Here is a 19,261-nt window from a genome sequence, read left to right on the forward strand (position 1 = left end):
ATTCCTTTGACGAAAAATACGAGTTCTTTTGACTTGATCCATTCATTAAGCCAGTACGCGATGCTCTTGTAAGAAATGAACCGCTCTCCAATAAGGCCTGACTGCATTGATCAGAACAGATGGTAGTCCGAAGGTGAAATACTGGGGAATACCCAAATTAGTCATTCTAAATATTTCTGGGCCGATTTTTTCTGCAAGGTGTGTGGCGTTGTTATGCAACAAAATCAGTTTGTCATGTCTATCGTCCCATTACGGCTCTATTAAACGCACTAGCTGCAGTCGGTAACGATGGCCAGTGATAGTTTAAGGAGTCTATGAGTCTATAGATGACACCCTTCTGATCCCACCAGATGCTCAAGGTAAGCTTTGAAGTTTAGGGTTATCATAATAGATCCATTTTTTATCGCTAGTGACGATGCGATGCAGAAAACATTTTCTTTTCTGCCGTTCAAGAACGTCTCACCAAACGTCTCGCGATAACCCTCTCCTTCAATTGATGTGGCACCCAGTTACTTGCTTTCTGGACCATTCCCATCGCGTGCAAACGTTTACCGACGGTTGATCTGTCAACATCCAACTTTTTAGATATATCATCAAAACATGCGTCTTCATTCCATAATTGTTGTAGTTGAGTATCTTCGATTTTTTCGGTGCCCTTTCGCGATCCGCGATCTTTATCACTCACGTCGAAATTGCCACTAAGAAAGTGTCGAAATCACTCATTACAAGTTGAATTTGATGCAGCGTGATTACCGTAAATATTGATCAATGTACGACACCTTTCAGCTGCACTTTTCTTTAAAAGATATTAATGAAGTATGACTTCCTGCAAATGCTGTTTTTTGGATCGAACGTAGACATTTTTGACATGAGATAAAAATGGATCTTTACGCTTCAAACGAATGTCAACTACTGCGTTCGACACCTCACATAAACACCTTCAAATCACCAGGAATACAATAGCAAACACCAAAATAGTATCAGCAGTAACACCTCTTTTACGAGGGCGGAAACTTATTCCCATATCGAATTTATTGTGTGTGTAAAACTGAAGCAAACTTTCGGTACATTTGAAAAGTGAATTTCGTACATTTGCGCTGCTTGGTTATATTTTTTAAATACTTTATCAGTATGATTTATCTTCAATTTGGGCTTTATTATCCGCTTACACACTGGTTAAAACTTACCATCTAGCCGTTCTATTTTTAAAAATAACTTTTACAATTGAAAAGTGTATTTATTTGCAATAACAAAAAGGTTTTGAAAAAAATCGGCCTAAAGTTGCCGTAGTAATTAGTTATTGCGGAATTTTAAATTTTAATATTCACCAATTATAATTTCTTAATCAAAATGTTTACCTACTGTATATTCATAAATTTGATGGCTCAATTTTATTTATTTTTTGAAATAGGTAAACACATAATGCAAATAAAAAATGCGTAAAATGTGGAAGCAAAAGCTAGAAACTTGACATTGGGCCTACAAATTTATTTTACTGAGGTGGTGAAGGATAATCTGTTCTGACATTAAATTGCCTGTGAAAATTCCGATCTAATGTCTAGGCACCTCGAATATGAAAATGAATATTTCAAACATTCTAGTATTGATGACACATATAAATATATATATACCTATGCATCTAGAAAAAAAAAATTGCCGTGAAATATGAAATCTGAAAAAAATGACGAGATTATTTATTATGGCTACCATTTAAAAAGTAAAATTATCTCCAAACATATATATACATATATATAAATATATTCATAATAAGACTCAAATATACATTTGCATGCGTTTATAATACGTCTATAAATTAATTTTACTCTCTACATATCCACCTTGTGCATGATTGGGTAAAAACTCATATTTTTTCCATCTCATGACTTGGCGCGTCTTCCCTCAAACGTCCACTCACACATACATTCGTATATATTCATACACTTTTAAACACATCAAAGTGACTTTAAATTAAACAAAATCTGTCGCTTTCAAATAAAAATCTACATTAAAGTAAATTATTATTTTAATAATACTCGCCAGCCAACCACAAAACGATTAAAAACATTACAACCACTCAGCTACTTTAATCCACTCGGGATCAAGTGGAGATCAAGCGGGATTTTGATGTATAAATTCTCAATTTGATTTGACTACTAGAGTGTGGATGGCGGCAAGTACACAAATACGTATATGCACATACATACATACCTATATATTTTTGCATGGCTGCCTATCAGCCTACTTGTTTGAGCATACATATGTGCGGCGGTGTGTGCGTGTTTATGACAATCTAAAGCCGCAGTTAGCACGGTTAGTGGTTAGTGAGCAGCAGATCGTGCGCCATCAAAGCTTTTTATATTTACTACGCGAATGAATGAATTAATGAATGGAAAGTGAAAGTGGCATATAAGAATTACATTTATTAATATTGTGGAATAGTTTACATTGCGAATTCGCTACTTACGTAATAGGTCTATTTATAAGTTCGTGCGGTTTTACAACAGATGGCGTAACTTGATTATTATTCCATCGATCCACATTTCCAAACATTCATTGGAGAGCTACTGTCGTAAGGCACAAACGTCAGTATAAGTTTTTTATTTGAAGCGTAAACAACAATATTTTTACCACACTTGAAAATGTCGAATTTCGTGCCAAATAATGTGTTTTTGCGGGGAATTCTTCTTCATTATTTTAATATGAAGAAAAAAGCAGCCGAAAGTCATCGTATCTTGGTGGAAGTTTATGGTGAGCATGCTCTATCTGAGCGAACGTGCCAGAAGTGGTTTGCACGCTTTAAAAGTGGTGATTTTGGCTTGGAAGACGAAGAACGCGAGGGTGCGCCGCCAAAGTTCATGGATACCGAATTGGAGGAATTGCTCGATCAAGATCCGGCTCAAACGCAAGAAGAGGTTGCAAAAACTTTGGGAGTTGATCAATCAACCATTTCCAAACGTTTAAAAGCCATGGGAATGATCCGAAAGGTAGGCCATTGGGTGCCGTATGAATTGAAGCCAAGAGACGTTGAACGCCGTTTTATGGCATGCGAACAACTGCTTCAACGGCACAAAAGAAAGGGTTTTTTGCATCGAATTGTGACTGGCGATGAAAAGTGGGTCCATTACGACAATCCAAAACGTCGGGCAACGTATGGATACCCTGGCCATGCTTCAACATCGACGTCGGCGCAGAATATTCATGGCCTGAAGGTTATGCTGTGTATCTGGTGGGACCAGCTGGGTGTTGTGTATTATGAGCTACTGAAACCGAATGAAACGATTACGGGGGATGTCTACCGACGACAATTGATGCGTTTGAGCCGAGCACTGCGAGAAAAACGGCCGCAATACGCCGATAGACACGACAAAGTTATTTTGCAACATGACAATGCTCGGCCACATGTTGCACAAGTGGTCAAAACATACTTAGAAACGCTCAAATGGGATGTCCTACCCCACCCGCCGTATAGTCCAGACCTTGCGCCATCCGATTACTATCTCTTCCGATCGATGCAACATGGCTTGGCTGACCAGCACTTCCGTAATTACGATGAAGTCAAAAAATGGATCGATTCGTGGATTGCGGCAAAACCGACCGAATTTTTCACAAAGGGAATCCGTGAATTGCCAGAAATATGGGAAAAAGTAGTAGTAAGCGATGGACAATATTTTGAATATTAAATTTGTAACCATTTTACGTCAATAAAGTTTCAAATTTCGAAAAAAACCGCACGAACTTATTCATAGTCCTATTACATATATTTGTTTATTTTTTTCTTTAAACACATTTTACATCACATTTAAGTATACAAATATATATGTACATATGCACGTATGTATGTATGTAAATGTGAATAGGGAGGAACTGTGATTGCTCTTAAATTGCTGCAAATATTTGTTAGGATTAAATGCTGTGCGACACTGATATGAACGAGGGGAACATGTTGAAAGTGTTACGTAACTAATGTTAGATAATGGATTGCACCATTTCATTAATGAGATTTTGTAATAGAATCTGGTGCCTCAGGAAAATGAGTTCTCTTTTATTTGATATCTTAGGTGTGAGGGGCTGACACCTTATTTGATACAGATAGGATTTTTGTGTAAAGTGTTCTTTATTTTATAATATTTTGCAAAAAAGGAAAACAGAGCATTCAGATATTTTATTTATTTAGTTTTATTTCATTTCTCAACATAAAATACAATAAAAGTACAGGATTCACGCCGCATCTTAAATTATACACTTTACAAAAAAATCGTATCTGAGTGACTTAATTTAATGAAAGTAGTCGAAGGTGTATGTTCGGTAGGACGCGAGTTCGAAACCCGCTGTGTGAACGAAACACCAAATAATAGAAATGGTTTTTCCAAAAGCGGTCGCCACTCCGGCAAGCAAAGCCAAACCTCCGAGTGTATTTCTGCCATGAAAAAGCTTCTCGTGCAAGAATCATCTACAGATCGAAGTCGGCATCAAACAGTAATAATAATAATAATTGGAGCTCCGAGCTCCAATCCTCCTATTTGTGGTGTGCGTCTTGATGTTGTTCCACAAATGGAGGGACCTACAGTTTCAAGCCGACTCTGAACGGCAGATATTTTTATGAGGAGCTTTTTCATGGCAGAAATACACTCGGAGGTTTGCCATTGCCTGCCGAGGGGCGACCGCTATTAGAAAAATGTTTTTATTAATTTTGCTTTCACCGAGATTCGAACCAACGACCTCTCTGTGAATTCCGAATGGTAATCACGCACCAACCTATTCGGCTACGGCGGCCGCGGCATCAAACAGTAGTCCCCTCCATTTTTTATACCAGAAAATTTTTAGCTAAATCTCAGGTGCAATTTAATATTTTTAAAAGCCAAATACAGAATATTAGATTTGGGTCTGCCACTTTAGCGACACCTAGCATTCGTTCATCGCATTCCATTCTTTGCTAGCTAACATACATTTTTAGGGGATTTACGTAGCACTCACAGTTATATTTCATAAATAATTTTTTTTTGCGCAGGCCAACAACACAATTTTTCAACTATTATAAAGTATAAGGGGTTTTCACACCGAGCTCGTTGCTTTATTGTTTGGCAGTTTTGCGTATATTTTCAAAGAAAGCCCAAGTAACGCAGAGCCGTAGTGCCAAGCTTGCTAATTTGATTGATCAGCTGTTTGCCAAATAGCAGTTGATGGTCAGGCGTGAAGTTTCAGTTTATAGTACCAGAAATGGAGAAAAGAAAAAGTAAGTAAGTTATTTTTGCAGTCACAATTTTGATATTCTATGGATATTTTCTTCCAGTGAGAAAACGCCGCTAAACTGTAAGTGATTCAGCTGGTACGAAAGAGCACTACCAAATTAGCAGAAATAAATAAAACAGATGAATCACAACAAAACATATTTGCCTAACAAACCGCCAAAGTAACGAAATTGGTGAGAGTACTCCTATTACGAAATGTTACGACAACTTGTGAATACCCTAATTGTATCAGAAGAAAAGTTACTGTTAAAACGCTTTGCTAGAAATGTATATGAGATTGAGCATATAATTTCAAATTTTACTTTTACTTTTACAAATTTATAATTTCTTCAAATGGTATCAGCTGTAGTATACAAACAGAGGAATAATGGTAATTTTTTTATTGAGTAAAAAAGTTATTTAAAAACCAAAATTGGATGAGTAATTTTTTAGCTTTTAGTAAAGGGTTTTTCAATAAGGGCGGGTAGATGTTGAAATGGAATAAAATGGCGTTTGCTGTGTGGCACGTAGCGCCGTCCTGCTGGAACCACATGTCGTCTAGGTCCATATGGTTTAATATGGGCCATAAGAAATTGGAAGGGCCACCACGTCTACCGAAAAATGGGCGCAATGCGCGCAACGTTTGCGTTAGTGAACACTCATTTTGATAATAAAGCTTTATCATTTGAACGTGCTGTTCAATAGTGTAACTTGCCATGATGATTTGGAGTAAAGAACTGAATAATAAACAAAAGATTTGACAGATGTCACCAAAACAAAATGGCTGCCACAGGGCGCCAAAATTGACCCGTGCCAATTGAAAACCCCTTTATATGTTTCACTTTGGCATTCGTAGCACTAAGCAGAACCTTAAGAGAGTCACAGTTACTCCCGGTATTTACCCGCCCTTACTTGAGTTTCTTCACTTCTTTGTTTTGCTAATTATTTTTATTAATTTTTGAATTTCTAATAAATTCTAATTTGTTCATTGAAAGCACAACAACATTTTTTTTCTTACAGTACTTTAAAAATTACAGAACTATGGTATTTTGTCTTTACAGAAGTTTGAAAATATACAATAGAACTATTTATAACTCAATGAAATTAGGCTGCTTAGAATTTTTTTCACATTATTTCCAAAATTTTACCCAAAAAATATTCGGGCAGAAATAATATTACAATATCTCTCGAACGTAAACCAATTTTTTATTTTATGCCTCTTCTCATCTTATCTCCCTTCTTTAATTTCTTTACTTCTCGTTACTCCTTCTTTATGCTCTGAGATTTTCATTTGAGTTTTCATTTCCATTTGTATTCGTAAGCTCTCTTATCTAAACCTATTCTTGTATCGGGTGTTTTTTATCTGCATGAGAACTATCGGTATCGATAACTGTGGTTTGACAGCTGAGAATGTCAAATTGTGTTGACATTTCTGTTCAGTAAGGTTGGACAAGTCATCATGAACCGTTTAATGCTGCAGCAACGTTTCCGAATTGTGGAAATTTACTTTGAAAAAAAAAAAATCAAAAAATCTGATTGCAAAATGCATGGAGCACTTCGCATACAGCGCGCTTAACAACTGATTTATTGAAAATCACTATGGTGGCAACTTTCCTTTACGAAGTAGCCCTATTCACTAGCTCCCTCGTTCGTGCAATTTAACGCCACTGAATTACTTTTTATGGGGCTATGCTGAGTCATGGGTTTATGCCGACAAACCAGCAACACGTGAAACATTGAAAAGTAGTCCAAAATTGGACTGATCGAATGGTCCATGCAACTCGTATGTCGGATATCATATTCAAAAAATAAATGCCATGAAATTATCTACTAGATTACATTGTAATAAAAAATAAAATTTAAAAAATTCTCTCATTTCTAGTTTCTATTATTATTTTAAGTTTTCAAGCTCTTACTGAAGCACCCGATTGTTTTATGATGCACACCTGGGGTGCGAATCGCAAACTGTTTTCGATACGGGAACACGCAATTACTTGTGAATATTTGCCCGACAATTCGTCGAAATAAAACATTTTGCTGCTTAATAATATATTATATATTACATTTAATTCTGCATTCTTCACACACACTAAACAGTCAATACAAACAAGCAGAAATAAAAATAATACAGCTCGTTTTGCTTGAATTGTGAATGATCGCCAGCTCTTCTTTTTTATTAATAGAAAAAATATTTATTTCCACTTAGATGCAATAAAAAAATAAATATTTTAAAGCCTGTTTTCCCAATATTTTTATTTTTTTATTCCTTTTTTATTTCTCTTTTTATTCAGACACCAAATCAGCAAACGCGATAAATAGAAGAAGAAAAACACATTTATGAAATCACCCACGACTAACTGCAAAGCTTTCATGTTGTTTGAAGTTTTCTATCTTTACTCTCTACTATACACACAGGACCAAAGTCTTTGGATTGTTGAGATATGAAAATTTTTATGAAAATCAGCACAAAATCCTTTGAATAACTTTTGCGGAGTGGTTTCTTGACACTTATTTCAGTTAAATTAAAAATTAATAATTAATGCAGAAGCTTAAATTAACCAAAAAAAAAACAATAGAAAACATAAGTTGTATGTACAATAAAATTTTAATTTTGAAGCGGTCAATTTCTGGGGGTGCTCAGCCCCACCTCGCACCTGCCTGACTTTAGCCGTGTGCAATTTGTATGCTAACACGTAAAAACCAAAAAATATTTGCTACCACGCCAGTCAAACAAACGGTTATTTATAAGGAATGTATACAAAACATTTCAAAGAATACTCAGATGTACGTACATACCTACATATGTACGTGCAAACATATGCACTTAATTTGTCTATCAACATGTATTGATTAGCCTAATCATTGATTTACGACTTACCTATTGAGTGATTTTTAATTGAATTTATGTTTTTATTACTTCTCGAGCTGCTGATGATATGGCAGACCTGGTCTTTCCTATTTTTGTATTTGTTTTTTATGAAAATTCGTCGTTAGTGTTTATAGCTATCTTAGTGACGTCGGTGTATAAAAGTTTTGAATGTGGAATAGTAAAAATAAAAAATTTGTTATTGAAATCTGCGCCGTATTTGGCAAGTTGAGATGTAGTACTTCAATGAAAAAAAAAAAAACAAAAACAGGAAGTGAAGCGTTCTCTGTTCTACTTCTTACTGGGGTCTACACTTATAATATTCCCACTTGATATAGCAACATGGACCAGAATCGTTTTGCTCACTTAACAAAACCCACATAAATTAAATTCTCAACAATTAGAAAGCCACAGAATTCATATGACGTTGCATGAAATATCCAGGCAAAACAATGTATCCTTTCTTCTAGAATTTGTAATTTTCTTCAAAACCCAGAGGTTCCTCAGCCTGCATAGATATGATTTACAAACTATATCTGGCCATTTTTGAGAGCTTTTCGCATTCAGAAGACCTAATGCAGTCTATGAATTTCTTATTCCTTCTGTTCAGCCAATATTCAAACCATGCTCGCAACCAATGCCCCGTATCCACAGCTATGCGATAATTCAATATATGATAATATAATATCCCGAGATGGTGCAATATACCCTACTTTACCTAAACCAGCTTTTGTAAATTTATTTGTTATTTTATTTTAACACTAATCGTAATCGATGACTCTTTGGGCCCATTCCAATCGACGAGGCTTGTCCGCAGGCAGCAATCTTTGCGTCAATTGAATCTTATACGGGAATAAATGCAAATCAATGCGGATAATTCGTTGTAAAGTGGTCCGAGCAATGCCCAACTGCTGAGAACGGCTATTTTGGGATATCCTTTCCGACGTCTCAATACTGGCCCGTACACGAGCAATACTCTCATCCGATCGCCTTGGTCGGTTTTTATTTGGCCTCTTTGGATTAGAAAGAGCATCACCAGTCGAAAACCTTTCGTACAAACGTTTGATGGTGTTCTTAGAAGGCGCACTTTTCACATTATTTAATTTTTTATACGCACGTTGAGTTTTCACAATTGACTTCTTTTGTTGAATGTAAATTTCAACAATTTGGGAGCACTCGCGTGGCGTATACTGTTCCATTGTAAAAATTTGCTTAGACTGACGCTTCCAACGCGGTATGTCATTAAGCGATCTGACGTCTCAGTCAAAAGATACAGGGTTGTCAGATGGGTCCGTGGAATATGGGAAACCCTGTATATACTATATTAAACAGCCAGTAAGAATTTTGGTTCATAGACTTAAATAAATAAAGAAATAAATCCAATAATGTTATGGAACAAAAAGTACAAGTGGTCAAATTCATTCGAAGCCTATAATGAAAGGTTCGTGTTTAAACACGAAATACGGTATTAGAAGCCGCAGTGCGCTATAACCCAAGAAAAGCAAATCAAACGCTTAAAATTTTCTCATAGTTTCGCGTGCTTAAATCCCCCTACAAACAGCCCAAAATTTAAATAAAGGGCGATTTTATAAAGTCCATTAGGGAAATGAGAAGTTCTTTAAACAGCGGATAATTTCATGATATTAATTATATGCCCTTTCTGGTGTACCATTTTTGGCAATCAATGTACTCTATCTATTCCAGACGAAACGATTTTTTCTGATGACGGTCGCTCACTGGCAGAATTATTTCTAGATGAAAAAGCTCCTGATAAAAAATCCTCCTCAGTTCCTTAGACAGCTTAAAACTGTAGGCCCCTCTATTTGTGGAAAACAACTAGGCGCGCACCCCACAAAGTTAGTTTCCAAAGCAATAGTTGTGGGTTTATTCAAGTAGACAAACGCTTGTAATTAGCCTACAACAAAAATTAGTTCCATCAGCGAACACTTCCTTTGTACAATAAATAACATTTCGCTTTTGATTCAGAATGACTCGAATATGTTTACATCTCACTACTTAGCGAACGCAAAAGAATGGCCAGCATTCAAACCGTTAATCGGCGAATTTTAAGCAATCAGCTTATTTGATGACGCAATAAGAGATATTACAGTGGTTTGTTTACAACTGAGGTCGGCAAAAACTGTGATTATGTGGCGCATGCACGAAAAAATCAACGCACCCACTACTCATGAGACTTCGTGACCAACGACTGGTTGGAAGACAGTAAGTGTACGTGTGAAATAAACAGGCATATTTGTCAACGCCAAAGTTACGCTAAAATTTCAATTCACCCTATTAATCGCAACGAACGGCAAATTTTCGGGTCCTCGCTACATTCGACTTGCATTTCGTCTAACACGACGATGAGCACACTCGTCGCTATACCGTTCACAGGTTCCTTATCGTAAATATGGATGCTCAGGAGAAAATCACCTCTGCAATTTTCAGATGACTCCAAGCAGTTAAATCGGCATCTTGAATTCTCAGACGAACTGTGTCTATACAAATTCAGTGTCGTCAATTTCCATGAACGGTCGAATGTCTCAGGCAGTTTGGAATCTATTTTGCGAACTGATGCATTTCTTTCCAGAACTAGTTTGTGAATTTTACTAGTTTGTGAGAACTTTAACTTAATAATAACTTTAGAATTAAATTTGCGCAACTTGTAAACTTTACTTGGATCTGTCAGACTATCTTCAGATTATGAAAGGTGAGACAATATTTAGATTGTAATATGTAAAAGGGTGGCAGGATGTGTCACATTAACTGTCATAGTTAGATACAAAACGATCTTAAAACACACTGTAGAAACCTAGGCAATTACAATCTTAATAATGCTAATTACAATTCAATACAAACAAACACCAACACCAGCAACAAAGACAATGTGCACTAATTTGATTAAGTTGAAAAAAAAGAAACTTCCACTCACAGATAAGCGCAACTGAAAATAGTTTACACCAACTTATTGTTAGCCATCATTGGAGCAGCAGGCAGCAGGCGGCAAGCAGCAAAACCAACGGCAGAACTACTAAGCAGTGCGCCGCTAGCACGAGCAATAAATAAGACACGTAGAGTGTAAATATTTTTACATAGATAAGACACCAAGAGCTGTTATCTGTTGTTGATACACGACGTGTATTGTAATATGTGCGTTGGTGTGTTTGCGCGTAGGTGCTATAACCACTTTATTTGTAATTGCGACCGTGAAGCAAATTAGCATAGAGCATAGCGTTTCACAGTGTATCCACAAAGGTATAGTTTTTTTTTTTAATTTAAAATACACACATACATATATAAAGAGCCAGAGTGAAACAGCTGAAGCAGTCGTGAAGTAAGTAAAGATGGAAGGAACAGAGTTGCATATTTTGGAAGCAAAATAGTTCGGAGTTGTACACAAAGAGGACAGAGAGTTTTTGTGAGTTCATTTTTAAGAAGCATTTGTACAAAATATCATACAATTTATCTTACAATATTCTCCAAATGGTCAACTTACTTCTTAGAAGATCCAGATTGAAGCAGCGGCTCGCTGTTCTTTGAGCACAGGTGGCAGCAGAGCCGTGAACTCAACTTCAGTTACTTCAATATACTTTTTAAAAAGCAAACCAACCCAAGCATACAAACATTATATTTATACAGTTGTATTTCTAGCGCTATCTCTTCTTAATGTGTCTAAGTACTCTCGTAGTACGCAGCCAGGCAATGCCGCCGTGTAAGTCGTCTGTTTACAACAGCCCACACCACTATCAACGGTGCATATCTACGATTTTCTGATAAGTTTCATTGTGCACTATCTTGATTGTAGACATATGCATTTATTTGTTCTGGAGCTGTGTTACAGATTAACCCCTTTGGCGTCTTTACTTTAGTCTCGTCTAAGTGTCGCTGGGTGCTGTTGGGGTTAAGCTTTTTATTTTGTTTGTAAATTTGTCAAGTAAACTCATTTTCTATATGTACAGGGAACGCTTACATTTGTCGTAAATAGATATGTAGATATGTATGTTTAAACACATTACAGCTATAAAGCGGGTATGTGGCTAGCAATTCATCGGAAAATAATAAAAAAATTTTGAATTTTACAGCTCTTAAAATATTTTTAGGAGTTGAAGTGTACAGAAATTTTCATTACAAATGTACATATATGTCCGATTTATGTTGATGTCATGAATGAACGTTTTGCAATTAAGCCGCCAAAGGAAACTATTTTTTTTTTATGTCTGGTGACAATCTTTCCATGGTCTTGGTAACGAATTTAACTTTTGAAAAATCCATCACTGTTAACGCATATAATCAAATTTTCGTTATTATCTATAAAAATTTTTGACACCTGAAAATTGGTTAATGTTGTAACTGTAGCGAAAAATAATAATGCCTCGCAACCCTTCTACTTTCGACCAATTAGTATTTTACCTTATCAAGGGTTTTTGAAAAACCATAACTGCATTCGATTCGCCACTTCCCTGCTCCCTTGCGTGTGAAAGCAACAACATATTTATCGGGCGAGATTCCCTACTAGACTGGTATAACACTTTAACCCTTTTAAACTATTCAGCTGCAGAATATAAGCAGAGGAGTGCGTAGAGATCAAAATAAAGATTTCCATCACTCAAAACTATTTTTTTATATATTAAAAAGTTATTAAAAAAAGGAGATGAGAGCATTGCGTTATCTTGTAAAAATAACAGCTTCTTTTGCTTCAAAAAATATAATTTGCGTTAATTTTAAAAAATTACTCGAAACTGGTAAAAAAAAAATAAACTAAATCTGATGATGCAAATGAAAAATTTGGGTTATACATAAATATGTATTTATGTATGTATGGAAATTAGCTCTGTTTTATTGGTGTGTTGAGTGTGGTTAAAATGAAGAGTTCTATTGTGTGAGTGCAAGCTTCCTTTTTAACTGATTAAAAAAGCCTCTCATTACTCGTATTCGGACAAGGCATAGAATTGTAGCTCTTACCATTTGCTGCCCTTACGTCGTATATTCTAAATTTCAAATTCATGGATTAGAAATAAGTATGCGCTAGCTTTTATATATAATATAAATGCGTACATCTCTTTTTTCTTATAAAATAAAAAATTACACTGCATTTAGCTTCCTCGCTAGCGTAATCCCATTAGCTTCCGATAGATAATAACTAATATCACTTGTACTTTTATTTTTCACGTTACAGTTGTACGCCTTCTAATCGCCGTATAAAGAAGATACCTCCCAGTTGTGACTCACGGCGCGATCATCGATCGACTTAACGACCGCACGACGCAGTACACAGCGTCCGCGTCAGTGCCTGCAAATCTTGCATCAACGTTAGACTATACCGGCCTCACCACGACGACTACATTTTTGCAACACTTCAAGGACGTCGTTACGACGAAGTTCTCTGGCAGAGACCATCATCTGCCACCACTGCATCCGCATCCACATCCGCATCAGCAGACGGCCGCACTGCATCACCATCAGCCACATCAGGCTGTCGCACAAAGCTTTTCCACAATTTTTCCCACATACTTAGGCATGGACCGCGCCGGCGGCGGCGGTGGTGCTGTCGCTGTTGGCGGTGGTCTCGGCGTGGTACCGAATTCGGCTGGCGCCGGAGGCAGTGCATTAAACGGCCTCGAAGCGATGTCGGCCGAATCGACTGGACTTTGTCTGCAGGATTTAGTAAACGCCGGAACTGCTGCTGGTGCTGGTTCTGCGGGCTCAGCAGAGAGTGCCAATACGACAAGCACTGCGCTAAGCAGTGGCAGTACTGGTAGTTCAACGGTAAACGGCAGCTCGGGTTCCGGCACAGGTCAGGATCATTTGCACAATCACCACAGTCTACATGACTCCAATTCGTCGGTTAGCATTTCACCCGCCATTTCGAGTCTTATGCCGATCGGTAGTCTTAGTCATTTGCATCATTCAGCGGGTCAGGATTTGGTCAGTGGGTATCCACAGCATCCACATCATAGTGTGGTGCCACCGCATACGCCGAAGCATGAGCCGCTCGAGAAACTAAGAAGTAAGTACTGAATTTGCTAGGTAAAATTAATTGAAAATGAAGATGTGAAGTATGGAGTAAATATTCATGTGCTTAAAATTTCAACTAAAATAAATTTAAATTAACTGATAACAAAATACGTATACAAAATTAGTAAGCCGCAAGGTTCCTGCTGGAATATAATAATGCCAGAAAGGACCAAGTTAAGTGAAGCGTAGAAAAGTGAAAGTTTAATAATATCCACATGGCAGGTGGGTAAAAATCTTTTGGGTCAATAAAATTAATACATTTTATTTGAATTATTTAAAATATTATTAAGTAAAATTGTATTGAATTTGAAAAAATCTCAAAATCATTTTACGTTTCTCTTATACTGAAAAAGTAGACTCACGAATAGAGAACTAAATTGGTTCAGTCGATCCCAAATTGTCTTGGCCGACAACAAATGGAGCGCAAAAACACAACAACTGTTTCCTATGTGATCGTGACTAAAATGACATCTGACAACTAAAAATTAACAAGTAATGAATTAGCTCATAATTCACTCATTCCTCAGCAAGTCCGAGAGACATACATATGTATGTGCTGAGTTGTGCCTAAAGACGGGAGATGTGTCTGTGTGCCAAAATGATGTGAACAAGCATATATGTTCGTGTCTGTAACAATGAAACTGTATGTACATATATGCATACATACATACGTGTGCGATAGTTAGCCAACGATAATGAAGATCGTTTTGTGGATGATCTCTGGTCATGCGAAGATATGTAAGTAGTGGGCGGTGTGAATTCCACATAGACTAATTGGAGTTGGCGTAAAGTTAACATAATAATATGAATGCCTATTCAGCAAGCTAAAAAATACGATTAATTAGATAAAATAAAAAAAAAATTATAAATGTACGGCTCTCACTGATGAAGTTGACTTGCATTTTTACTTACCCTCTTACTCTAAAATACCCAGATGATAGTGAGCGCTACTTACATTCAACCAACTCCTTAATTATTACCTTCTCCTACTTTGTTGTTACGTATGAAGTTCCTTTTAGTTTTTCATTCGAAATCCAGTAGTGCAGACTCCGATTTGCTCGAAGAGGTTATCATTTACAACTTACAAAGAACTTGAAGGTTATGTTGACTAAGATCTACAAGTACATGTTTAAGGCAAGATCTTTCGATCCTTTCTTCGAACATAATGTGCCTTTTAATGCATTGCTGCTACTCACTACAAATATCTGAAGTTCAGACGCAGCACAAAATATTTGTAGACGCACACCACTCGATCGTAACAACCGCCAGCGATGTAGACTCTTTACCATTTATTCATTTATTTAGTCTAATGGCACAAAATAACTTAAGGGGGTAGTATGGTATTTTTTTTTTTTTCATTTTTTTTCTTATCTCTTATGTGTGAAAGTTTGAAGTGCATTAGAGTAAAATTGACAAAGACACAAAGGATTAAGTATCTACCTCTCCAATCGGATTTCACGCTGCAAAAATCTTCACAAATCTTTAAACGCGTTTTTCTCACACTTGCCTTTTTTACGGTCGGTGTCCACTGTAGATTCATATCTGCTGGACCGATTCTTTTCAAATTTGGTTTTTTTGTTTCTTTACTTTATTCACGAGGTAATGACGTCGAGTTTTTTTTTTTAAATTTTGTCATATTTTAAAACAACAAAGTTTTCAAGTTTTTTTTATGAAAAATCGGTGTTTTGACTTCAAAGCGCTTTAAAAAATTTAAAAAAAAAAAAAAAAAAAAAATTCAACGTTGTTACCTGCGAAACTTTATTAGCTGATGAAATCAATTTGGTTTTTTGATTTTAGTTGATCCAGTAATGAGTTCTGAGGGACACCGCAATAAAACTTTTTTATGAGACGTCCGCGAAGATTCGCTGCCACCAACTCATTTCTTCATAAAAATCAATGAAAATTTCACACAATATTCTTTAAATATGACTTTATAATGAAGTAATTTCGAAAAATCGAAATTTTTTTTCTTCACTCATCTTATAGTAAATCATTTCAAGAATCTTGTGTCAAAATTTTAAGTGGATCGGAGCAGAACTCTCAAAGTTATAGCCTTTGTAGGCACTCTACCTCGAATGCGGAGCATCGATAATTTCTCAGAGTCATTTTTTCAAACGCGTTTTTCCCGAAACGACTTCTTAAAAGTCGGTGCCAATCACAACTCCGAAACTATTCAACCGATTCTTTTCAAATTTGGCACACGTTTTCTAAATCAAAAATACCTCCCCCCTACACTGTTTTTTTTTATTTCTTTTTTTTTTAAGGTTGTTTTTCACTTACAAATATGGCGAAATTTTTCGCCAAAAATGCTCGTTTTACGTTTTTTTGCCACCAAAACTACAAAAATGAAAAAAAAAAAATTTTATTAATGTAGGGGGGAGCATTACGTCATACTTTAACTGAAAAATTCGACTTTTTTAGTTTCAGATGATTCTACGACGAATGCCGATTGGCACCGCAGAGCACCTCTCGAAAAACATATCTCCAAAAAAACTCTGTCATGGGCTTATTTGTCAATATTTTATTATTAATATTTTTTAAAAACTTATTGAAAAGATGTACAATAACATGCAACTGATTTTATTAAAGTATCTTAAGCCATATTTCTATAAAAAATTCAAAAAAAAAGTTTTTTTTTTTAGCGCGAAACCCTACCCCCCCTTTAAGTAATATATTAGAGAATTTACGGAAAACTGCAGGACTAATAAGTAGCTTAGGCATGGAAAAGATGGTGTAGATTTCTTCAGCTATCTGTTACTAGTTAACCCTGATCCATCTCACCGAGCACTTCTGGACTCATGGGGATAGGAGGTGTTCCAGAGAGTTTTTATTACTAACAATGCCACACCTCTCAACCTTAATCGAATACTTTCCATTGGGAATCACTAAAATGAAACTCGACAAAACTTCGAGCACAGACGTCTTGGGCGAAATCAAGCTTAGATGTTTGCTATTTATGACAGCAGCATATTTTTTAGAAGTCCCTTTCCGAACATGTTCTTTGTTTCTCTTATCTATCACCCATTCTTTTTCTTCCCGTTCTTCTGTTTTCAAGCGTACCTTTACTGCTTAAGGATTCCCCTCAATGACAGTCATCCAACTGGACCCAACCTCACCCATATAACCCAATAAGAGAGGTTGAAAGGGGATTTTCATTTCCAAGTGATGACTTATACAACCAAATTCGAGGCATGTTTTTGCAAATGTTTTTACCTTATCGAGTTGCCGGTTGGTACATCATCTCTTAGAAGTCATTCCCCCTCCTCCAAATATAACCAACAAGTGCCACAGTCCATATTCAAATTATTAATGAAAAATTGAGCAATGTGAATTTTCATATGTAAGCACATATATGTACATTTAAATAAATGCGACAATGTACGTGAGCATATGTATGTATGTAAATATTGAGCAATGGGCTCACACAAAGCAACAATTATGTCAGAGTAATCTGTCAACAACAGCTGCCACGATTCCCGCTACCTCCAGTAGTTCATCATGATTCATGAAAACGTTCACGCTCTTAATTTGCTATCAGAAAAAACAACAAAGTTCATACATACACAGCATTAACGTGTTGACGTCAAGCGTTGCATTGTAATTCGTCCAATAATATTCAAAACCACGTTTCAATGGCGCGTTGAAAGCGAGTGTTAAAATTTGCGCAACCTCGATGACATTCAGTCACACTTCAGCAATAGAAAATCGAGCGACGAACTTAGAACCGACTAACTATCCAAACATCCACCCACCCAACAGAACAGCCACACTAGAAGCAACCGCTCCCTCTCTCTCTCCAATCCCTTACATGTGGGAATATTAAATACATGTGCGCACGTATATGTGTAATAATTGTTGTTTTTGCTGTTATTTGCCACTCTGCCTCTGCACTTGTTCAAACAAGCGAACATTTTTCACGCATTTTAATGCGTTCCACAGCAACTGCATTGCGGCATCTCGATGGGTTTGAGCTGCACACGAGTATAAGCGGAGCAAGAGGGATGTCAGCAATAAAAAAAGAACAAAATTCCAACGTAATCATTGTGCAATCATTAGCGTACACAAATATACAATTTTCACTTCCCTTCACTGGGATGTACATACCCACATACTTATATTCCCTGCATCCATAGCGTCATGGCTAATTGAGCACCCTTCTGCCATAAAATGATGCGCCGCACAGAGTGTGCGATGCTGGAGTGCTATAGATGGAAGCACATAATGCGCTTGACTGCAGCACCGTGTAATGATGTCGAATAAGCAGCGAGTCAACACATATCCAAACATATTTACAAGTTGAAAATTCGTTACTTGCATATAAATATACTGATATGCCTTCACTTGTATAGGCTCGTTTTATACGAGTACTTCCTCGCAGAGTTGCCTTCTACTTCGATGTGGTACTTGGACCAGTATGGGCAAACGGAAGAGCATTGCCCCTCGATGGTCGTTACTCAGTTATGACAAGGGTTTCGCACTCAACCGTTCATTTGTAATTGTTCAACTCGTCCTGCCAAGTGCTTGCTGGAAATTTGATATGTTTGAGTCAAGTGCTTGTTGCCTTTGTTGGGGCGAATTTGTTTTGGGAAATGCTGAAATTGAAATGTTATTTTAATAAATAGATACGTAACTGAAAGTGGGAACTAAGTGAGTTTAAAGAGAAAAGGAGAACAGTGGAAGGATACATGCACTGGCTATTTAGTGTTCATAATCATAATACATATACTTAATTAGAGAATAGAAAATATTGAATTGAAAATATTGGTCATTGTGCATATCTGCGCAGAAATTCTTAGTTACTATAAGGCTTCGGAATAATCAGCAAAAGTGAACCCAGAGTCAAACGTAATAATGAGATCAACAAATCCGGATCTAAGGTGCGCTGATGATTTGAAATAATATAGGTGATTTTATTTAATATTTATTTCTACGACTCTTTTCTCTATGAATTTTCATGATGAAAAAATTGAAATTCTCCGACTTGTTATGGAATAAGCTTTCAGTAGTGCCCTAGGGTATTGTACGTACGCAACTTAGTTCACACCAAGGGATAGATACATAAATGTTCCTTGTTGAAATATCTGCACGAAATTGTCAACGACGTTATCTTAGGCCTAAGGTAGGCTGACATTGAATATAATGGAAATCGAGA

At 36.5% G+C, this 19,261-nt stretch overlaps 1 protein-coding gene across 1 annotated transcript in view; it reads left to right on the forward strand.

Annotated features, from left to right (window-relative positions):
• LOC128871956 (pituitary homeobox homolog Ptx1) overlaps positions 1 to 19,261 on the forward strand; it is a 122,843-nt gene that overhangs the window by 12,868 nt on the left and 90,714 nt on the right. The window contains exon 2 of the mRNA XM_054114159.1: positions 13,271 to 14,101. Within this exon, the coding sequence (XP_053970134.1) occupies positions 13,612 to 14,101 (490 nt within the window). The 5' untranslated portion in view covers positions 13,271 to 13,611. The remainder of the gene's footprint in view (positions 1 to 13,270; positions 14,102 to 19,261) is intronic.

This window comes from Anastrepha ludens, chromosome 2 (genome assembly GCF_028408465.1).
Source record: "Anastrepha ludens isolate Willacy chromosome 2, idAnaLude1.1, whole genome shotgun sequence".
Lineage (NCBI taxonomy): Eukaryota > Metazoa > Arthropoda > Insecta > Diptera > Tephritidae > Anastrepha > Anastrepha ludens.